Genomic DNA, 24,054 nt, shown 5'->3' with positions numbered 1-24,054 from the left:
TAAAATCTTTTAAATGAAAAAAAAAACCTATGCATTTAGCCAGTAATACAATGACGCTAATATAAATCTAAAGAGTATGTAAAAAAAAAAAAAAAACAAAGTAACGATAATCTGATTTCTTTATCGCTTCCTTAAGCAAACATAGTATACTATCGCGCGATTGAATTATGTTGCGTTTTGCGAAGCTGACGTAACGGGAAATAAAAAAATGGAAGAGGATCGCGTTTATAGATGAAATCGTTATATTATGCGATAACTAGCGAAGCAGTATTTGATATCTCGATGAATGTTATGGGGAAAGAAGTTGGTGGAGATGTGTAGCAGCGTGCGGTGTGGTGGGGAGTCGGCTCGGAGGAGTGGGGGAAGCCGGCGCGTCGCGAACCCGTCAGTCGCGCTCAATCTTTCGGAGGAAGAGTTACGTCGCCTTCTATCGCGTTCCGTCGCATTTTTGCAACTATTTTTTTCGCCCTTCGAACGTGTTGCCACAGTGAATCGTCTTGCTTATCATTTTCCTTTGTAAAAAGACCTCTCGTAAAAATACTTTTACATTGGTTTTTCATACCTTTCGTAATTTTTTTTTTTTGTTAAGTAAAGATAATCAAAGTTTCGAAGGTCGCGCGACGATTACGCGATCTCGCGGTCGATTTTCGTGCCGTGCGTGCCGACAGGAAGAGGATCTACGAGGAAGACTGCATTTGATTTTATTTTTGTATTTAATTAATTAATTATCCTTTGCACAAATCCTCCCCTTTGCGCATAAGAATCTTACAATTAGTTTGTTTGACTTGCACCAAGGGGTCTTCCCTCGTCGCATCGCGTCTACTCTGATTAATCGAAGGAACTTCAACGACTGCTCGGTAAGTAAATACAAATTTAAATCAACTACCGAAAAAAACGATCGCGTTAATAATCTTCTCCCATGTTTCCTTTGATTTTATTTTACTTATTTTTCACTTGTTGTTTTTTATTTAATTTAATGATCTTACCGATTGCGTCCTTGTCCTCGTTTCTAGCCTAGTCTTCGAGAACATGGAGCAGCAGTAAGTAGTTGACTTTCAGAACCTTGGGATACGTTTCTTTTTATGACGTAGAGAGATCGCAGACGCTACGTGAAAGATAGAATAGTATGAAAAAGAAGATGGAAAGAGAAGTGATGTATAGCGTATAGAAACGCGCGTGTTTGGAGAGAGCCGCGTTGCTTGTGTCTCTTTCGAAGCGATATCGTCTTTCTCAACCAACCAATCATCTTCCTTCTCTATTCTACCTAACTTCGAGTCTATTGGCCGTTCGATGAAAGAGACCGCTTGGCGCTACTTTTACGAATACGTTCTTCAGACGTGTTCACTCTTACAAATATTTACCTTTCCACGAGATCTCTCTCTGTCTCTCTCTCTCTGTCTCTCTCTCTCTGTTTGCTTAACGTTCGCATAAGATAGAAGTGTATGCGTATTATTTGAATTTCTTAGTAAATCGATCTAACGTAAAATGATAAGTACTTCTTTATCTTCCATGTATAATCAGATTTCATAAATACCCGAATGTAAGAAGAAAAATACTCGACGCAAACTTTCACGATGTTTCTTTTTCTTTCATTTGATAGAACTTTATTTTAAACGTATTAATTACGCGATATGTATTCGTAATACGTAAACGTATATGTCGGTTGGATTTTGTTGATATATAAACAATTGCAAATAAAATAATATACAAATTATATACGGGCATGTATAATCATTTCAGTTAATACATATAATTGGAATGAACAAAAATTGATGAAATTGATGAGATGATACTCGAAAAAGTCTCATTTTATCTTCCCTACGCGTAAAGAGATACGTTTCTTAAAATTTTTCACGTGTACTTTTGTTACAACTCGTAGACATTAATTGGAAAACATTAATTCATTATTTATCGAGTTAAGATGACAAAAAAAAAGACCAGGTAAATAATATCAAACGAATTCGTTTAATGTAAGTTAAGAAAAGTTGAAATGAAATTCAAAGAGAGTAACGGAAGCGAACGTTAATTAAACTAATAAGGTCTCGTAAGATCTCGTAAACGGGGGTTTGGGAGGTCCCATAAAAGAGAGGACTCCATCGATATCGCGTTTACCTCCGTATTATACTTAAAATCTCGCCACGATTCACGAATCATAGCCTTAAATGGAGATCAGCTTCCAACTCCTTTTCTTCTCTTCTCTTTTCCTCTCCTCTCCTCTCCTCTCCTGTCCTCTCCTGTCCTCTCCTTCGATGCAAATTCGCATCGTCGAGTTACAGGAACGTTGTGTTGGGTTAGTGCCCCTTTACCTTCTTCCCCTCTTCCTCCCTTTTCAAAGTTCCTACTGCCAATTAAAAGACTCCTTTCCGAGCGACACGAGCGAACTCAACTACTATCGATATTTGCTACATTGTGCAACTTTCTTTCCTTTTTTTCCTTCCCCTTTCATTTACTCGTTTGTTTATTAGCTAGCTAGCTAGCCTACGAGAATTTTCAAATCAAATAAAAATAAAAATAATTTTTCTTACGAGATCGCGTTTCCCATTTAAACACATTTGAATTAGCAAATATATGTTATATCATGTTTTAACTATATTTAGAATAATGATCAAGAAGAGGACGATGCGTTTATATTTTAGGTTTGTTTTCTTTACTTTTTTTTTTCCTTTTTTTTTTTTTTTGTAGAGATCTAGAGAAAAGGCCAATGTCCGTGATCTTGTTGGTTATATCACGATTCGTGTCGTGAGTCACGATCTCCACGTTATTAGTTACCGTTCGTTCTCGTGACTTCCTTGCCAAGAAGGAAGAAAACAACTTCCAATTGACTACAGCCGATCCTCTTTCTTTCTTTCTTTCATTTGTATCTCCCTCTCTTCGTTCGACGTTCCGTCACTAAACTGTTATTTCTTTTTTTTTTCCTTTTATCATCTTTTCCGAAAGATTAATTGCCAGTAGAATAAACAGAAAATATAGATCGAAAAATCAATCCACGTTGATATACAATCTTTACGTACACCACTTCTTTAATATCTCTGCTCTTATTTAATAAACGCTTAATAATAATATTAACACTTTTACACGCTCTTCTTTATTGCTCCAAATAATGCGAATAATGGTATTAGGTATCACGGATTTATCTACGATCAAGGACGATTCACTTTAGTTTGATACATTTATTCATCAAAATTGAACGATTTTACGGAAATAATTTATTTAGAAATTAAAAAATTACGATAAATGCATAAATGTCATTTCTATATACTCGCGAAACAAATTTAAAAGCTTTCACCCAACTATTGGCATTAATTAAATAAAAATGTCATCATTTTTCAATTAAAAGGTCAAACTTTTTTCTAGATCTAATGTATCCAGTATAAAAAAAGAAAGAGAGAGAGAACAACACGATAAATGAATTAAAGTGTCAAAATGAATACATTAGAATATCGCAAAGAAAAAAAAACAAATAAGAAAGTAAAAAGAAAAATTGAATTCGCGAACGAATTGGAGTCGCGTTTCCTTTTGCTGGTCAAACGTATCGTGACCTCTGTTTTATTGAATAGATTGATCGTGATAATATGTAACGAGCTCGAACAAAGTGAGGTCGATTGGCATAATCGAATGAAGTAACCAAGCTTTCGTTAAAAACTTTTTAACTTAAGATTATGTAGCTTTTCGATGTTACCTTTTAAATTAGTATACTTGAACGCGTCAAGGACCGGAAAAGATACATATGGTCGCATGGATTTTTCATCTTATATCTTACTCTTCCTCATACTTTTTTTTCTTTTTTTTTTTCTAAAAGGATTGTATCAGTTTTGTTTTATTTACGTCTCTGCTTAAGGGTTAGTTAACCGATTCTTATTAAATGGGAAGCCCACTTTGTTAGTAATATAAACGATGATGAATCTCAGGACAGGTTGAAAAGGATTAAGAAGATTACCTGTTGCGGTACTAGGCACATCGAGGCGAGAACGACCAAGAGAAACTAGAAAGAGAGGATAGAGAAACGAACTCGAGTGTTTCGAGGTGAATATCCTCTCTGAATATCACTGCTCTATGTGTATATAGATATATATGTATGCGTGTAGGAGTAGTGGTAATGCCAATGATTCTTATATGGCATCCATCTTAACCCTTTCCTGTCTTTATTAGCTATTTATTTATTTGCTTTTATTTTCCTCTTGGTATTTTATTTCCTTCGATTACATTAAACGTCAAAATCTTCATTTTATTATTTCTCGATAATTATTTACACTTTTGCATTTTGTGTGTTTCTTTTTTTTTTTTGTGTTTTTTATTTTCTTCTTTTGTGTTTAGGACAATTAGCCGAGCGGTGGAAAACCTTCGAGGATTCTTAAATGGAAATGCGTACCAAAGATCGATCCGAATTTACTCACCAATGACGCATTGTAAGTTAACATTTTATATACTCTCTCGTATATATATATATATATATATATATATATGAAATTTTTATTATAAATATTAAATAGGAGGAAAATCATTCGCGTAAATCATTTCTTATTTCGTTGGTATCTTTTTAACGTTCGTCCTTCGCGACTTGTTCGACGAGCGTGTTCTATAAAGACCGGCCAGATGGTCGATCGATTTACATCCCGCGATAAGACGGAATCGATAGACCGCGTTGGATATATTACTTTGGAACGGATTCGTAATAAGAGCAACTAAAAGTGTTGGAACACTTCACGTCAATCCAGTTCTATATCTTCCTTTTTTTTCTTTGTTTTTTTCTTTTTTTTTCTTTTTTTTTTTCTTTTTTTTTTTTTTTTTTTTTTTTTGACCGAAGAACGAACATCGATAAAACCGAGAATCATCGTAGTAACAAAATCTTTTAACAAAATTCTTTTACGGCAATTAGAATAGTCAATTGACTACAAAATATGAACGTTAAAAAACGTACGAAAAAGTATAACTGTCAGAGAACTGGTAATAGACGAAATGCGAACTGGTTTGAATGAGAAAAGATGTTGTACGCGCATTCGACAAGTTCCATGCAAATGGCACATGTATAACGAGCACGTTAATTCGTACGTCTTTCTAACGGTACGGTGTATCTAACGTTGCTCTATTTAACTCGACTTCGTCGCCATAATCCAAGCTTGTTTCGAGTTTCATTCGTTTCAACGAAACACAGAGCACTCCTTCATTGCCCGCTGCCAAGCCCGTTTTCAATCTTACATTTTAAACGCGTCGAGAGGTGCATCATTTCAAAGGAAAATACCTACAAAAATGAACAAAATGAAACAAATAGAATATAGAAAAAGATATTTCATTTATAGAAATTTGCTGTTCTTTTTTTTCCTTTTCTTTTTTTTTTTTTTTTCTCTACCTAATCCTAGGAGGAACCTAGCAATAAAATGCAACGCGGGGGTTTGTGAATGGCCAGCAAGGTTAATGCGATTGAATGATTGGCTCGATTGGAAAATTGGTCGTCTACCGTGTACGGTATAGGACATTGGGATAAATGAGGATATATCTAGGCTGGGAACGTGGCACCGTTCAACGTGCGAGCCAATTGATGGGAATGGATCGAACGCGGACTCCCCCAATCGTCTATAACTATACCTAACTATTATATATACCAGCAACAGCAAGGCAAACTCCTCTTACACTTTGCACTTTTATTTCTCAACCGGACGTTTCGTCATAGTCTACGTTTCTTACCAGTCATTACCGATTGTCACTTTGACGTAAAAAAAGAAACATGTTTTAGTGTAAACTACACACATATGTTCTCTCCCCCTCCCCCTTTTTGCTATTCTTAACTACGAAGGGAATAGATCGAACGCCAATCATCCAATCGTTTATATTCGTAACTAACTGTTATTTACCCATGTGTGAAAACTTACTCCCCAATTTGTATTTTTCAATCGTACATTTCCTACGAGTCTTCATTTACAGATATATTGTCACTTCGATGCCAAGTAAAACCGTGTTTTAACGTAACACCTTTCTGTTTTTATAGCTACGTTTATAGCCTTTATCTTCTTCCTATTCATTCGTGTTTCAAATTATCGTAGCATTCGTAACTGATCGTTCGCGAACTTGTACTTTTTCAAATCGGACGTCTCTCGTTGCAAGAAATGTTCTTGCAAGTCATTAAGGATTGTCATTTCGTACCAAGAAACGTTTTTTAATGTAACACCTCTGCGTTTATAGCTTTCCCCTCTTCCTCTTCATCTTCCTCTTCTTCTTTTTCTTCTTCTTTCCTATGTTCGAAACCGCTTGAGTAACAAAGGAACGTATCAAAAGGGCGTACGGAGTCACACCCATTTCGTTTCCTTTTCCTTTTCCTTTTCCTTTTCGTTTCTTCTCTCTGTGTTTCGACACTTTCACGATCCCACCACCCATCTTCGAAAAAAGAAAACGTCTCTTTACCTTTTACGTTTCTCTTTCTTCTTGACTTTTTTTTCTCCATTTGATTTGACACTTATGAGTCGTAAAAAATGTTAGATTCATTTCGAAGGAAGTAGATGAAAGAAAAATATTAAACGCCTATAGCTTCCGTTATCCTTTCAAAGTTTTTTCGTCTTTTATTTCCGAATAACCCAACCCCCTCCTTCAGCCCTCATTTCTTTTGATATGTTATAGTGCCGGTGACGAGGTGACGATCGATTCGGTGACGCGTTTCGACCCAAATCGATCGAAGATGGCTAAAAGTTCCGAAAGATTACCTGGTACCTCTTCAAGATTAAGAACCAGAGACGACGGATGCTGTTCGGTCAATTTTCTCAAATATGTTTTACATATTTACAATGTCGTCTTATTTGTAAGTATGCGCGTATTTCATCTGATTCATTCCTCTTTATACTTTATTTTATTTTATTTGTCATAATATAATTATAAGAAATCAGGTTTACGTAACAGGCGGTCATTGCGATTTATCGATGTATCGATTATACATATATATTTATATATTTTTCGACAAAATCAATATCCCCCCGATTCTCTCTATCTATTTAAATTTTATTTGAAAAATATATATATATGTATATATCAGGAAAAACGAGTTCCATGAAACGCCACTGCGAATAGAATTCGGCCGTTTGCCAAGCTTTCGCGTGTTAGAACGTTCCAATTGCTTCGGTCTACGCATTCGTTATGCGAAATTATGCAAATGCGTGAATTACAAAATGTCGAGAAAATTACATAATATATGTTCGAAACTTTCAAATTTCGCGAATACGTATTTTATGCGAGGTGGGGGTGGTAAAGGGGGCTGAAAGAAATAAAATAGAAACCCAGATTATTAGAAAGAGATTTTACATGGACGATACCGTGAGAAGATCGACATTTAATAAATTTTCTATGCGAAAGAAAACGGTAAGATCAAATTTAAATATGAACGCGAGATTGGATATAATAAATTTTCTATGGAAAAAATTTGCGAAAGATCGAACACGAAAAAGTTTTTCTTATGGAAAAATGAAAAGAGAAAAGATCGGATTTAATAAATGTTGTATGTATAATAGATAGACGATTAGAAGGACTTAACAAAGTTTGTATTAAAATAGACTCTCTCTCTCTCTCTCTCTTTTTTTTTTCTCTCTATTTCTTTCATCAGACATTTTAAATCGAGTAGAGTTTATCGGGGCTCCCACGTTGGAGAACGCAACTAGGAGGTTGATTGGTCCAGGCGTTGTAAATAAGGGACTAGCTATCGTCGTGAAGGGATCTTTCTTAGACGTATGCTAATGGATATACCTACCTTTAACTTGGTGCGTTCACCCGTCTCTCCTCATTCCCCATTTTGCTTCTATCCCATTCTCTATATCTTCATCTAAAGCTTCAAGACGTACCCAGTCAAAGGAGATTCGTCGGATTAACCCTTTCAAAAAATCCATGTACTTGCTAAATTATTTATCATTCTCAAATTTCATCTTGCACACACATTTAAACGTTATACAGTTTTATTTTTATTTTTATCAATTATATTCCCATTTTAATATTTGCGATCAATAATTTTTATAGAAATTATTTTGATTAGAAATCAGAAGGGTTAAGATCTATATGTATCACGATTTATAATTTATTTGAATGATATTGTTAATTGATTCGTAATAATGATCTAACCGATCCATCGAAAAAGATACAATCTCTTGTAGATCTTATAGGAATAAAGGTATATCTCTCTATGTTGTATTCATGAGGAGAACCTAAAATTGGAAACGATCCGACATATTTTGGCGAGGGAATATAGATAGATGAAAATCTTGCCTTCATAATTACGTAAACACAAGGATGTTTATGTTACATCAGTGGCTGCACCACTTTATACCGATATATTTATATCGATGAGATCTATGCGTTGTACTGGGAATTTATGATTAGGGATGAGAATAAATAGAAATTACGACTACGATTAAATCGTATAAGAAAAAGATATGTGTTTTTTTGTGTTGGGTTTACGCCGAAATTTAAAAATAAAAAATTAAAAACTATTATCTACTCGCATTAACACACAAAATCTGAATAATTTAAAGTATATTTGATTTTATATTTAAATTTAAGTTTAGAAAGGAAGTTCTATCGTTGACGGACTAACGACGACACAACAGATACACGTTCGTGCTCTCGGTGCAACGTGTTTAGATGATGTCTGGGATGCATCTAAAGAGAAATGAAAGAGAGAAAGAGCGAGAGAGAGAGAGAGAGAGAGAAAGAGAGAGAGACAAAGAGAAAGATAAAGACGAGATAGGTATTGCGGGGGCGTTTGCGGAGGCGTTTCGAAGCTGTAGAGTGGAAGACCGGCCATAAGAGAGAATTCCAGAAAACCAGTCTAAGCGAGATTTTCAGGTTTCTCGGGGGCACACCACGAGTACTTTGAATGAACGAGCGTGGACAGCTCGCGTGCTAGTTACGCTCATAACTTTGTTTCTCGATCTTGCGATATACTACCACGCACGCACACACACATTCGCTAGAGTAATGCTAGAGGAAAAGCTTAGGGATACTCTAAGTTAGCGTATTTTTATCAACTCTTTTCAAAATAACTACGAAAGATAAAGAGTTGATTCATTCATTTATTATTATTATTATTAACCCTTCGGACTATGAGATCAAGTTTTTCCCTAGAACTCTTGTTCATTCTACGATGGATATAACGCTTGACTATCATTTTCAAATGACTCAACTGGTCTCGTTTCGTTTTTCATAATAAAAATAATGACAACCATTTGATAATTAAATTCGTAATTCTTGAGGAAATGAAAAGGAAAGACGAAATAATTGGGAGCTCGTGGTTATTAAATGCGTGCGTGCGTACGTACCGTATTTTCAACATGCGTGTATCATTATTTTACAGTTATCCGGATTTGTGGTGGGCGGTATTGGCATTTGGACGGTCGTCTCGAAACACAGCTACGTATCTCTGATGACAACGTCGACCTATCAGAGTCTCGCATATGCCCTCATTGTTGCAGGTATTTTGGCTGTTGTTGGAAGCTGGTTAGGATGCGGTGGAGTTACCACAGAAAATAGATGTGTCCTCTTAATTGTGAGTTATTTCCTAAATATGTAAAAGAGTAAAAACCACATATACGCGCTAGTATAAGTAAAGTTAACGAATTATCGTTATAGAAATAGACCGAAAAGATCTTATGTTTTTTGTAAATTATAGCCTTGATCCTTATCCTTTCTTTCTCTTTCATTCTTCTATCACTTGTTTCAAGCTTATTATACATTATTATGTAAAAACAAGCATGAAGAATCGTTATGGTGATAAGTCTCTATCACTATGCTCTAATGACCCAGTTTTTCTTTTATCTTTCCCCTCCTCTCTCTCTCTCTCTCTCTCTTTTTTATCTCGTTTTCTTATTACCTCATTTTTCCTCAATGTTTGCCTTTTTCACAAAAGATTAAACCGAATTAGCAACAGGTGTGTATATTCGTTATTAAAATTATTGTTGCATCGTCGATCCGCGTTGGAATGATAAACGAAATGATTACAATGGAGGGGGTGAAATATTTAACAAAGTCTTTCGCAAAGTCGTGTTTAATTTCCTTCTTGGTGATTCCATTCGCGATTCTACTCGGGATCCCTTTCACCGCCTACGCGAAACAACGTACTTACGTACTTACGGTTACTTATATATCTTATCGGTACTCGTTAGTTGCTTACCATGTACGAACGGTCAATTAAGATTTTTCTTCGTGCACGTTAATCAAATCGATTTATAACGAACGCGAAGATAAAACGTGATTAGCGAATCGAATCTCGTTATTTCTTTGATGACCAAGACAAATTATATGTTTCTTTTCAAAAATTATTCGATTAGATTTATAAATGAAAATAATGATCTTTTTTTTATATTAGAAAAGAGAATGTTTGGTTTGAGTTTTTGTGAATATATTTATATAGTCTTTTTATTTATTGTTTAATTTCTATTTATATATTATCTATTTATTTATATTTATATTTTATCTTTATCTTTCCATATTTTCTGGTTATGTAACAATGGGTAATTCCCGTAAATGTTTGAATAAACAAATAATTGTTCGATAATCTTTTCTCAGTATGTTTTCATCGTAATGGCAGTCCTCGTATTAGAAGCAGGAGTTGGTGCATTGGCACGTCTTTACGAGGAACAAATAGGTCCAGAATTGAAGATGAATCTTAATCGTACCTTCCTCGATAATTATTCCATAAGATCGAGAGAAACCGAAGCGATTGATAGAATGCAAAAAGAAGTGAGTATCTAATATAAATATATCGGACAATTTATCAAAGGGATAAAAAAATGAATTCTAAGACTCGGTTAAAAATAATGATTCACAGTTCAAATGTTGCGGTGCACTTCGATTCGAGGATTGGTTGGTAAGTGAATGGCACAAGGACGAAGAAGTCCTTAAAAATGGGAGCCGCGTGCCGGATAGTTGTTGCAAAACGGAAACTTTACTTTGCGGGAGGAGAGATCATCCTTCCAACATTCAATACACGGTGAAGATATTCAACGAAATGATCAAGATTTTAACGACAAATTTCATATATAATTTTGGTATGTTTCCTTTTTGCAGGGTTGCATTTACAAGTTTCTCGAAACGACCAAGGATCATCTTATCATTCTTGGGGCCGTTGGTCTTGGTCTCTCCGTTTTAGAACTTTTTGGTATAGTTCTTGGTTCTTGCCTTTATATCAAACTTAGGCACGATTTCGATGATTGACAATGACGTTGTACAACCAACAAACAACAACGTTCTTCTGACGACTAAAAGAGAGAGAATTTTTGTTCCGACTATATTTATCCATTTGGACCAGTTAATAAGAAGAAGATCCGTCGATGATGATATCCTTCCTGCTCAAATTTATTTGCGATTATTTTTCTTTTTTTTTTTACTTTGAGCAGGAACCACGAATAAAATCGCTACTAACTATTATAAACTGCCTGTCCGGGTTCATCGTCCAATCAACGAAACTCTTTTCTATTTTTTACGCGTCTAGCGCTATTTCAAGTCGTTCGTTTTATTTTAAATCGTCGAAAATAATATCTCTTTAATAATGAGAATTTTATTCAATATTTTTTTTTCATTATCTGTCAATTCGAACGAAAATTTTTGTTCACTAATGAAAAAGGAAAATACGATTTTATTTAGGAACGACGAACGATCATCTTTATTCTTTTTTTTTTTTTTTTTTTTTTTGTTAGTTTTTAGGATAAACAAGATCTGATCGTTGAAGCAATGTAGGCTTACGTAAATGGCCTAAATCATTGCGGAACAGTGCCTTTGTCGAATGATGAAAAGATTTTATTTATTTTATTTGAAAAAAGGGAGAGAAAGATCGAGACAAATGTTAATCAATTTCATCCTCTCTCTTTTTTCACAAACGTGCCAAGAATAGAATGAAATTTATGGAAAGGAAAGATCTTTATATGTATTTATGTATTTAACTTGGTTTGAAGAGTAAAAATTCAAATCTACGAAGCCTTATTATACAGCACGTAATATTCAATAGCAAATGCTTATTTTCTCGTATAAAAGAAAGCAAAATTTATATTAGCATGACAAGAATAATCATTGATCGCATTTACGTCGCATAAATATTATTGCTTTTTATTTTTTTTTCTATGCCAATTATATTTTACGATCTATTCCAATTTCTTTCATTTTTTACTTCCGATATTAACGAAATAAAGACTTTTACAAACGAAATAATACGAAAAAAATAAAAATGCCATATACAATAATTATTAATACTTTATTCTTACTGCGTTATCATATATATATATATATATTTAAGATGATCTTTTAAATGTTAGCATTAGATCAACTTTATACATATTGTACATATCAAACGCTCTATTCTGTTACGAATAAATGCGAAAATTGCAATTTTCTGCGAGTAAAAAATGTTGTTAAAGAAAAGACAAATGCGGTTTTCATTTTCATGGAAAATGTTATGTCGTTTGCGTAGATCCTTGCATCGATTCGAGATGTAATAACAAAGCATCCTCTTTTATTCCAATCGCCACAAAAAACCAGCCCAAGAGTGCAAGAAAATCTTTGGATATGTTTATTTGTTTCCAAGTTGTTAATCCGTCAAAAATGTCTTCGATAGGTATCGTCTAAAAATTTATATTTTTATAATATTTACATAGAGAGAGATATTTTAACAAATATTTTTATATTAGACAAAACTCACGTTATTCCACGAGGTATTATTAAAATCTTCCTGATAATGAATCAACGTTAATTTATCATCCATGTTTGCATATGTTTCGTGCAAACACAAGGTCGTTAAATACAATGAAATTGCAATAACGGAACCAACGTAATTTTTGCAGACGTCTCTCGATCGATCGACATTTAAATGCGCTAAATCAAACCTTTCGAAAAAAAGAAGCCAGTAAAAATATACCGATTGGGAAGAGAACATAAATAAACAATTGAAATATATTTATACGAACTTGTCGAATGTCGAGACAACGCAAAGAATGATCAGCAGAGAAAATAAACTACTATAAATCTCGGAGAAGCGTGAATATTTTGAGATAAAATCCATCGAGGAATGAAAAAAAAATTGCATCTAAGAAAGGAACACAAATTTATTTATCATTCGTATACTATTAGAATATGAATATTTTGAAAAATTTGTTTAAAAAATAATTCACCATTACGAGATGTACCAAGGCCATTCCACTTAAGATACCTTGATAAATAAATGCAGTACGTTTGAAGAATTTCTGAGCTAATATAGCTATGCCGATAGGTGAATAAATCGTTTCGTATTTCGAGACGTACGAAAAAGCTTTCAAGGTGTTTTTACGATCGTCCTCCTTGGTAATAATTTTAATCGTGCTAAAACCATTGTCACCTTGAACGTAGATCTTATCTGCAGTCAGTGGAGTGGGAGGCACGGGTTCCTCGTATTTTCTTAAGATATCTGTGATAGGTATTTCAATATTATTCGTTTGATCATCGTTCTTACGTTTCCTCGACTTGTTGCGCGAACGATTGGTGGAAGAACGAGCACGATTACTCGAACTTGAAGAAAGGATTTCATCTTTCTCAAAGACTTTCTTAACTTTATTAACATTATTGTCTGTTTCAGTCTCAGCGGAGGAAGTGATTTCTAAAGTTTGATCTCGTTTCAAAGCTCTTCTCTTTCTTCTACCGGATACACTTTGACGTGATTCTTTTATTTCTTCCTCCCTCCTCAAAGAATTTTCTTCCAATATTTCCAATTGATCCTTTGAAGGATCCTCCAACTCGAGAATCTTATTTCTTGTTCCATTTTTCAATTGATTCGATTCTATCCTCTTATCGTCGGTATCCTCCGAAGACCATTTATTCGTGAGTCTTCGTTGTTTTTTTGAAAATCGATTTCTTTCGCGATTGTTCATCTTACGATTAAAGAAAAATATTTAATTTTATTTCAGATTTTTTTTTTTTTAATAAATATACACACGTGCACATAATTTTTTATTGTTTATTTCGATGATACGGAATGTACCGTTAACGAACATGCTTTTACTTTTGCATAGCAACATTCTGTTGTGTTCACAGTTGTCAAGAGGAACGAACGCGACTAAAATATCGATTTGTCTTTTAGTTCATTTGGGGAAAAAAAGGAAATATTCCATGAGGTATTTTATAAATAATGAAAGTAAATAAAGAATTTTTATTTAGATGCGATCTTGAAGAATGTCTAAATTTAATACATACTGTATAATTATCATTATCTATCACCTATACACTTATCGTTACGGATAGTTTTTTAAAGTTGGTCAATAAGTCGTGTAAGATTTTTTAGTATTTCATTTGTAAAAAAACAACATCAAGTATTGAATTAATACTACGTAAATAAATACATATTACTTAATATACACAATTTGTATAATATTGTTACATAATGTTGTTGTTTAGTTATATATAAAATTCTAAAATTACTTATTAGCCAACCCGTTATACATACTATTATTATTATTATTATAATCATTCATCTTAAACAATTAATCTTTTTCCAATCATTACAGCAAATAATTACTCTTTTTCGTAGGTACATTCTAAATTATAATACGCGTATTACAGCTAAATATTTACAAGGGAGATATTACGATACTGAAAAGTTATTTTTATAAAACTTCTAAGTCGCAGTGTCTAATCTCTGGATGAATTTTCTGTAAAGAGAAAAGTAGATTATATACATGATTATATACATGGTTATATTGTAGAAAAAGAATAAAAAGAAAAGTAATATTTTAATTACCTTTAATTTTAATTCTATTCTATCAATTTCACCGCCGAGCATGTCGACGATACTCTCACCATGTTTTAACAAAAATGCTTCCAGTTCATCAATATTTTGCATACCTTTCACTTCCTACAGATTTCAAAATTAATTATAAATCGTCTTCGAATAAATGATAATTTTATATCATTTGATAAAGTAGTTACAATCGTACCTCCAACATAGTAAGCAGGTCGTGTTTATCGAGATAAGATCTGGTTAGTTCTCGTCCATCAAAATCTAACTCTGCTTTGTATCTGACCAAATTGTTACCCATATCGATGCCTTTGACATCATGAATAGCTCGAACCTACGATCATTAATAAATGAAAATAGAATATCATTCATTTGTAAGACCTAATTCTAATTATAATTTTTACCATTATATCTGATTCTATAACGGCATTGATTTTGTCAAGATTTTCTTGCGATATACTTCTGCCGACCAAAGCTGCGACGTTAGTATAAATTATAAAGGATGCTACTCCACCAAGAAGACCACCGACTAACAAGGAACCAATAGCATCAAAAGTTGAATTTCCTAGTAAAGAAGTTAAGCCCATACAAGAAGCAGCACAAACTATCCCTAATACCTGGTGAATGAAAATATTAAAATATTTTCTATTGCATCGCGTTCAATCGACGATTGAAGAAACTAAAAATCTTACTGCTGCCAAATCTTCCATTAGAACGACGTTGACGGATGGATCTTGACCCGACAACACGTAATCCCAAAAAGATTCTTTTTTTTCTTCTGCTCCTTTTTTAATCGAATTCATAGCTACCAACAAAGTGGCTCCTTCGGAAACTAAGGAACCACCTAAAATATAGTATGCCCAATAAAAAGATTCAATGGGCGCAGGAGACATAAGTCCGTTAATCCCATGATAGACCGATAAACCTGTACCAACGCAGAAAATTCCTACGCCCGAAATTAAAGAGGATACGTATTTCATGTTGCTATAACCATATGGATGATCGGCATTAGGATTCTATAATATCATTATTTTTCGTTATTATTTTATATATAATTTTTGTTATATTTAATTTACCTGAACAGACTTGTGAATACCATAAGCTAAAATCAATTGATTACATGTGTCAGCTGCCGAATGTATGCACTCTGAGAACATGCTATGCGAACCCGTATATACCCAAGCGAACAGCTTAAAAAGAAAGTTACTTGCATTTCTGTAATTAAATGTAAAGTATAATTTTTTGTTTTTAAATCGAATATTAAATTTAATGCCATACGAAAAAAGGATTGTTCAAACTTACATTATAACTGCCGTTAATACTACTCGCCCGGATCTACCAAACAAGCCTTCCACTTGAATCGTCTCCGTTTTGCTGCCCATTTCCCGTCTATAGTCTCTCAATCTTCGTTTTACAGTAAATATATCTGTTATGAATGAATGAATGTTGCAAGAGTAGTTTATGAGATATTAATAACTATTATTTATTGAATAACTTTTTAAATCTATTTACTTTGTTGATAAGTTTTCCGTTCTACTTCTTTCTTCAAAAGCTCTTTTAACAAAGCTGCGCGAGACCCCCAGACTTCCAGTGCTCTAAAAGCAGTATAACCTTACTGCATTCGATCAAACATCTTCGGCAATGTTAACAATCATATAGCGTGCTGACCCATGAAATAAATTCTCTTACTTAGCTTCAACATCTTTTCTCCAATAAACAGTAATCGGTGGTTCAAATTCGTAGGGAGATCTTCGCTTTGTTTTAGGCAATGATTCAAGATCGGTTGGTTTCAACAGAAAGTCGGTCATAGCTTTTACCGGTGTAATGAAGTTACGCTCCAATGACGATGTGGATCTATCAACTCTCAATCTTTTCTTAGCTGTAAGAAAAAATACCTTACAATGAATCGTTATGCGTCCTCTTAATCAAAAAATACATACCCTTCTTGGATTCTTCTGTAGCAGTTTCTTTACTATCCGATAAAATTTTGTCAACGATACCTACTACCTTTCCCAAATCTTTTTTTTTCTTATCATCGGTCTTAACTATTGGCTCCGTGGTCAAAGGTCGTTCTTTTAATTTTCCTAATTTTTCTTCGGTCAATTCGATAAACTTCTCTTGACCATCTTCGACTGATACCTTCTTCTGTTGAAGCACATCTCCATTCTTTTTTTCCTTCACATCGTCGGATATTTCTCGCAGAGATACAATGCAAGTCCATTTTAGGTCTGTAAATTTTTCTGCTTTCTTCAAACTAAAATTACGTACACCAGGATTAGATGTTATCAATATGCTAGAGTATCTTCTTGACAAGCCTATTTGAAAGATACATTGTTCATCTGCACAGTGACAGCTAACATTTCTAATGAATTTCAAGAGAGTGTAAGATCTGTGCAGCATAATTGTTTTATAAAATTTTGATTTATAAACCTGAAAAAAAAATACGACATTTATTATTCTTAATGCAAGAACACTTTTCTTCACTATTACTGTACATGTCAACACAACAAAGAAACAAAAAATGCAAAAACTTTTGCAAATGCAAAATTGTTAACAGAATAACAAAAGTATGTATATTTGAGATAGATATATACATATACTATGTATACATATGATAGAGATATATGTGTATGACTTTTCATATTCATAATTTTCATAAAATATCATCAATTCTATATAGACAATACAATTTGGTTAAGAATAATTGACTCACAATTAAAAATTTTCGCTGATCAATTTGAACTTTAGATTTAAACTAAAACGCGAATGATTTTCACTTTAAACTAACAGAAACCATTTTGACGTGTTCATCGATGGACTGAGAAAAGTTGTATTTTTTGAAACCATTAGGTTAATTTCTTGGAAATAAAAACGTATCAAGATGGCGATACGATCGTGACTTGTGGATCAGCCTTTAATCGCGCGCAAAATATGAAATTTAAAAAATAAGAAAGGACGCATATAAAATTAACAATATAAAATGGAAAATATTTTCTCTAGCAAGGAATAAAATGGTTTTAAATTCTTTCGCATTGATTGGCTATAGGTTGATAACGTCATAATAAAATGACGCCATTTTTTTAATCAGTAACATTCATAAGCATTCAGTTCTCAGTTAATTTCTTTAATTGGTATAGTTAAGTGCATCTCATACGATATTACAATTTTTATCATTAAAATGTATCGTAAAAATATCGTTTATCTTATCAATGTTTTAAGTTACGTTTATGCTTACTGTTTAATCACGTGAAGAATTAAATATCAGTTGTCTCTCTCTCTCTCTCTCTCTCTCGAGGTATCTTTTATTATTTATTAAATAAAATGCTTAAGTCTTATACGCAAGAATACGATGAGAAGCAAGATTTAGGTGGGAAATTTGAAATTAATCTTCGTAGTGGAGTGAGTATATTGTTTGTTTTATGTATTACATTTATTGTTCATAATCTATAATTTATAATTTATAATTTACATTGATATCTTGACAATTACTTTGAACGTTCGTGATATATATTTATATATATTAAAAAAAAACGAAAATCACGGATTCGAATTGACCGGTGTAAAATGGATACCAATAGGATAACACGGAGAAGGCGGGAAAATTTGAGATTCGATCGAATGAATTCTTAAAACACACTTATCAATAACAATATCAACAATTATGATTTATTTCTAATGACTAGAAGGCACGTAATACTACGTTTATATTGAAAATACTATAGCTATAATAATTATCGTTCTAAATAAATGAGCAAAATATTTTCATCGTTCATAAAATAGTTTTCCGATATTGTTCGTTGTTATTAATTATAATTGGGAAAGAGGGAAAAGGGGGAAGAAAGGGATCGTTATCGAAGCGACGTGCTTTCTGCAATGGTTATAGTAGAAGGACTTTTCTTAGAATTTTTATAATGTCCAGCAAGTGTTTTTTGACTCGAATTAGTTGATTTAAATTTTGGTCTTATCGGTGAATCTTCTCTCGGACTTCCACTAATATTATCGAAATCCCAATTGGTAAAGTGTTCCTCGAATAATTCCTCAAGTTTCTTCGATAAATTCTCGATCTTTTTCACACTATCATTATCATTCTATCGCAAAGAAAAGAATAACTAATTATACGGAAACAATTGTTAAGTTAATAATTTGAAAAAATAAATATTACAAACCTTGTGATAAATTCTCGAGTTATAAACGATTCTTCGAAAATCTCTTACAGCATGCTCGATCTTGTGATAAATTCGATTTTTAATTTTATATTCTACCGTTTCGAGAAACAACGGATTCTTGATAACTTTGCAATAATCATCCATCTGTAAAATAATCTCGATTAAATTTGACAAATGTTTAAACAGGAAAAATAATTGATTTTCTATCGAGGACTAACCGTTCCGATAGAAGGGGTTGAAGAGGATGAAGGTGGATATTTAAAAATGTTCGTTTCGTCCATTTGACAAACAGCACGATATATAGTTTCTAATTTACTCAAAGCAAGTGGACTTAGGGATTGTTTTCTTCTTGAACTGTACCAAACTGACCAGCCTCGATCGTTCAATTTACTTGAACATTTTGTTTCAACAAAATTATCGATCGAGTCGTTATTATCTACTTTCTTTTTACATTGCAAAGATTTACTTGCACTAGATTTCGATGATAAATTGATCATCGACGACAAAGACGTTTCGTTATCTGCCATTTTTAATTTCGAACAAGAAAACGATCCATCTTCTTCCGATCTACGATCCTCATTGTCGTCCATCATCCTCGATGATTTTTTACACGAAGGTTTTCGCGACTTGTGTAACAAATGGTAAGACCTTTCCGAATCTTTGTTGTAACATTTACGTCCAGGGATCGGTACGATCGTAGTATAATTTAAAGATGGGCTCGAATTTATGGGCTTCTTTTTAACCGATCGTATTATGTTAGACGATAATCCCGTTGAAAATCCTGTCGATCTGCGTACAGTTTCCGAATAAGTAGCACGTCCAACAGTACTTTCACTGTCTTTTTTGATTTCACTTAAGAGATCGTTTTCATTGGCTCGATCGGTAATACCAATTTCTCGGGAAGCAGCAATAGTTTCTTCTCGATCTTTGATCGTAGTAGTAGCTGTTATAGTTGTAGTCATGCCAACAGCTGTTATCGAAGTCAAACAAGTACGTTCTTCCTCGATCATCGAACTGTTAGATGATTCCGAACTTTCAGCTATAACGAAATCATTTTGTCTTCTTCTCTGTTTGCTCATCATGCTAGCATTGTTCAGAGTTCTGATCAGCCACGAATCAGTTTTCACGTTCGTTTTGGTATTACGATTGTCTTGGGAATTAATGAGAACGTTTGTACGCGGAGATAATTTGCTGGTTGATCCGGAATCATCTTCGGACGCCTCGTAACTCGATGCATCGATTTCTGCAATGTCGTCGCGGTTTTTATCGGATTTCGTTTGATTACGTTGACATAGTTTTGAACGGTGTAAACTTTTTGACGATACTCGATCTTCTTTGTCACTTTCCTTCTCGATTTTAATATCTTTGATGTCAACGAAGTTATCATCGTTCTCAAAATTATCATTGATCGTTTCTTTTTTCGAATCCTTTACGTTGAGTGCTTCCAATAAGATTTCTGCCGAGGCACATGCTGCTTTCCAAGTGACGTCTTGTTCAAGATTGTTTTTAATTGAAGTAACACGTTTCAGGATGGTCGGTGAATTTTGGAGAGAGACACTTTGCGTTGTTGTGGTATTTAACGTAGTTCGAGTTATCGGGGTTGAGGATGCCAATACTCTAGGGACTTTTTCACTTTTGCTGGAATGCATATTCTTGTAATTATTTCCAGAACCGCGCAAATTGTCAGAACGTCTAGTATTACTCTTTCTATGATGTCTTTTTTTCGGTACATTATAACTGCCAGGTTTCATGTAAACTCTTACATCCTCCGAGCTGTCGTATTCTTCAGTAATTTGACTATGAACATTCAATCGTTTGCTGAGAATGTGTTCGGCATTCCACGGTGCACTTTGAATACTTTGCATGTTTCTTAATGTTTGAAGTTGTCGATTCGTATCGATTTGTAATTGTCTGGTAAAGTCTATCGTGTTTCTAGCAAGAGTTTGATCTCGATGAGACAACGGGTGATGTTGAACATGTGATTGTTGTTGTTGTTGTTGTTGCTGCTGCTGCTGTTGTTGGACTTGTCCATTAGCATTTCTCATGCTGGCAAACCAAGCGGATAAATTAGCAGTCATCTCTTCGGATTCTTTCTCTGGTATATCCGGTTCTATTTGACTCAACAACGTCATTCTATTTCTTGGAACAGCTAATAATTCGAGTTGATCGGTTGATGACTTGCCGATATAAACCGGAGCACCGATATTCGATTTGTTCTCGTAGATCGTTCTGCTATCGACGCGTGCTATCGGAACATTGTCATTACCAGGGTAGAAATGTCTAGTTAAAGTATTTCCAAACAATGAAGGATCGTAATTCATATTCGTGGTTGGTCTTTGAATACCATAAACCAATCCTGCATTCATACACGGCGTAGGAATGTTGTTGTCGAAAAAGAACTCTTGTTTCCTGTTTTTCAATAGCCATTCCTTCGAATTTTCGTGATTCCTCTCCATTACGGTGCTTCTCAAATGAAAGAATTCAGCGTTGACCGATCGTTCCGACGTATCAATTTTACTGGACAACGAGGATGCCTTCTTGTTACGAAATCTGCTACCTGTTCGTTCGTTATTTTTTGTACGATTTAATGATTTCTCATTGCCTATCGAAGATATTAAATTTTCTGTTATTGTCCACTTACTTCGTAATTTGGTTTCTTTGCGATAAGTTTTTTGAGTAGCATCATCGGTCGACATGGTGGACGATACCGCTGATTGTCGTTGCTCTTCGTCTTTCGAAATTTCGTTATTGATTTCCTTTCTGGTAGACTTTAAATTAGGCTCGTTTTTTGAACAATCGAAGAGATCAATCGACGTATACAAAGTCACATCGCCTGGGAAAGATGCCACGGATGTATCTACGAGTTTGTTCTCGTATTTATCGGCGGACATTCGACTGTTTTCTTCCAATTTTAAAAAAGTTTCTACAATCTGACGAAGCAATTCGTAAGTACTCTCTTCCCAAGTTTGAAAACATCGAAGTAACTCGTCGTTTAATTTCTCAGCAAGACTAGGATAGTGTTGTTTGTTCAGATAATTGTCGAGAATGAGCCAGCCGTTGCTGACACGCAGCAAAGCTTTTATCAAGTCCTTAGCAAAGATACGATCGCCGGCAAATATTGGAAAACAAGTTGAGGATTTTGTGATCGCTGTTCTAGTAGCCGAAGACAAATTGATCAAACGATCCCACTTTCCATTGTTAGAATTTTGTTGTAGTGTTTCCGAATTGAGAACAATTTCAGCTTCGGTGCAACCCCAATAAGCTGTTTTTCGAATCAATTCGGGATATTGGGATCTGTCTGTACAAGGACCATCCGTTTGAATGGCTATAGATTTATTATTTTCATTTTTGTTACTTTCATCCGTGCAAAAATTCGAGAACCAATTGTTCTTGTTCGATGGATTATCACCGGCTCCATCGAAGAACGCATTATCATCTGATTTCTTTCCATTACGTGGTTCTTCTTTACTCAAATCGTTCGACGACGTGGTGTTGCACAATGCAGAGACCATTTTCTCGGCCTCGAGAGTGAATTCGAAACTTGCCGAAGATTCGTCCGAGTATGCACCTTCCTCTTGCGCCGTCTCAACTATTAGTTTCTCCCCTGTTCGTGGAACAGACGGTTCTTTTGAATTTGACTCAAAATTATTCACTGAAGTCGCTTTGTTTTCATGTACCGGCCAGTTTCCGCGATTATCTGTCTTACTAGAATTAATTGGTATTGTATTATTGACGACCGATAACTTATCTTTCGAGTATGCATTCAACGAACTACTCTCGATATTTGTCTCTGACAATTTTTCACGTAATTGTCCAGCAAACAATAAACCTATTTGCGGATTCGGGAAGACTTGTGTAGCTTGTACGGTTTGTATCGGTCCTGTTATCTGATTATTCGTGAATGATGTTACAGTAGAAAACGGATTGACGGTTGCCAATTGAAATGCATTTGAATTAACTGTTTGCAAATTGCAGGTATTTGCTGAAGATACGTTGTAGTAAGAACCGCGAGCTGACGATGACTGTTGACGTTGAGCTAACTGAGATTTGTCTCGGTCTTGGAACAAACAGAAAGCTTGAGTGTCCGGTGATTTCGCGTATGGGGTTTGAGGTAACAAAGTCACCGCAGAATTATTGTAAGATTCTCCTAAGAGTCCACCGTGGGCAAAATTCGACGATGTTAGGATGAAGGATGAGTTTGAAGAAGGTAATGGGGGGTTGTTCGAGCCTTGTTCAAACACAAGCTTGGAATTGTAGAATGGTTGTTGAGTATGCTGTTGCTGGTGACCACGGTTAATCTTATTATTCTTGAATTGCCACTTATTGGGCTTGCCTAAGTACGTAAACATTAAAGATTATCGAAATAATCGAAGCAATTGATTGTTAACGAGTAGTTATTAATGATTTGTAGAATTTAACCTTGCATTTGCACAGAAATAGGAGTTGATGATAATCCTGCGGGTCGTTGAGCTGTGGGATAAATGCATGTTGGGTGTATTCCTGGGGCATAAGGTTGGAGAGGTATCACTGGATTGACGACAGGTCCGTAAAGGATTTGTTGTTGCTGGTGGTGGTGGTGGTGGTGGTGGTGGTGATGTTGTTGTTGTTGTTGCAAAAGAGACGATGTTGATGCATTCGGTACGGAAGATTGCAGAGACGATTGACTCGATCGCGAAGTCGCTGAATGCATGTTCCAATCGAGCCGATTATCAGAATCGAATGATCGGTCTTGGCTCGGTTTCTGTCGAAAACACGCTCGTACTTTTCGTTTTTCCTTTATAATAAATATCCACGTAAATTGTCAATTGACACTTGTACCTAACCTCATTAGCGAAAACAAAATTTGACGTAAACATTTGATCGAGAACTCACCTGAAGAACGAGATCCTCTCGAAACTGGATAAGGGTTTTTTTCGTACCTTCGTGAGGGTATTCCAGTAATATACCGAAATATTTTCAGGCATAACATCGTACACTTGCGATTACTATGATCAAACCAAGTTCATGCGAAACTCGGTCAAACAAATGGCAATGCGATTGAATGGAAATAAAAAAAAAAAAAAAAAAAAAATAGCAAAAGGAAACGAACAAAATTTCTGATCGGAACGAACCGATCAACCGGACTGTCAAGTCGCCTTTATGTTAGTCGAAGCACGTACAAATTCG

The 24,054-nt window shown here is 34.5% G+C and overlaps 4 protein-coding genes across 5 annotated transcripts; 1 reads left to right on the top strand and 3 right to left on the bottom strand.

Annotated features, from left to right (window-relative positions):
* Positions 1-374: 374 nt before the first annotated feature.
* On the top strand, positions 375-11,504 carry LOC106790232 (CD151 antigen-like). Of its 2 annotated transcripts, XM_014755006.1 has the most exons (8): positions 375-857; positions 3,909-4,023; positions 4,315-4,406; positions 6,610-6,787; positions 9,323-9,514; positions 10,534-10,707; positions 10,796-10,957; positions 11,035-11,504. In XM_014755006.1, exons 4-8 carry the CDS (start codon positions 6,668-6,670, stop codon positions 11,179-11,181), a joined length of 795 nt encoding a protein of 264 aa, XP_014610492.1. In that variant the 5' UTR covers positions 375-857; positions 3,909-4,023; positions 4,315-4,406; positions 6,610-6,667; the 3' UTR covers positions 11,182-11,504. The 2 variants fall into 2 exon arrangements, with proteins under 2 accessions (XP_014610492.1, XP_014610483.1); XM_014754997.1 differs by lacking the exon at positions 3,909-4,023.
* A 141-nt stretch (positions 11,505-11,645) lies between these two features.
* On the bottom strand, positions 11,646-14,203 carry LOC106789890. Its single transcript, XM_014754436.1, is given in 3 exon segments — positions 11,646-12,581; positions 12,647-13,042; positions 13,128-14,203. Coding segments are annotated over 3 exon segments (1,296 nt in total). The 5' UTR covers positions 13,860-14,203; the 3' UTR covers positions 11,646-12,413.
* Positions 14,204-14,300: 97 nt separating this feature from the next.
* Positions 14,301-17,572, bottom strand: LOC106790226 (zinc transporter 9). The gene is made up of 11 exons (XM_014754985.1): positions 17,436-17,572; positions 16,663-17,152; positions 16,412-16,601; positions 16,235-16,317; positions 16,025-16,148; positions 15,799-15,937; positions 15,415-15,738; positions 15,127-15,339; positions 14,922-15,056; positions 14,726-14,839; positions 14,301-14,636 (listed from the first exon to the last, which is right to left on the bottom strand). Exons 2-11 carry the CDS (start codon positions 17,120-17,122, stop codon positions 14,592-14,594), a joined length of 1,827 nt encoding a protein of 608 aa, XP_014610471.1. The 5' UTR covers positions 17,123-17,152; positions 17,436-17,572; the 3' UTR covers positions 14,301-14,591.
* Positions 17,573-18,272: 700 nt separating this feature from the next.
* On the bottom strand, positions 18,273-24,048 carry LOC106790255. Its single transcript, XM_014755029.1, has 4 exons — positions 23,308-24,048; positions 19,107-23,221; positions 18,889-19,032; positions 18,273-18,810 (listed from the first exon to the last, which is right to left on the bottom strand). The coding sequence occupies exons 1-4, from the start codon at positions 23,576-23,578 to the stop codon at positions 18,571-18,573; spliced, it is 4,770 nt and encodes a 1,589-aa protein (XP_014610515.1). The 5' UTR covers positions 23,579-24,048; the 3' UTR covers positions 18,273-18,570.
* Between the last annotated feature and the right edge of the window lie 6 nt (positions 24,049-24,054).

This window comes from Polistes canadensis, unplaced genomic scaffold (assembly GCF_001313835.1).
Source record: "Polistes canadensis isolate GaletaPanama2010 unplaced genomic scaffold, ASM131383v1 scaffold_7, whole genome shotgun sequence".
NCBI lineage: Eukaryota > Metazoa > Arthropoda > Insecta > Hymenoptera > Vespidae > Polistes > Polistes canadensis.
This window is presented reverse-complemented; position numbering and strand designations above follow the sequence as displayed.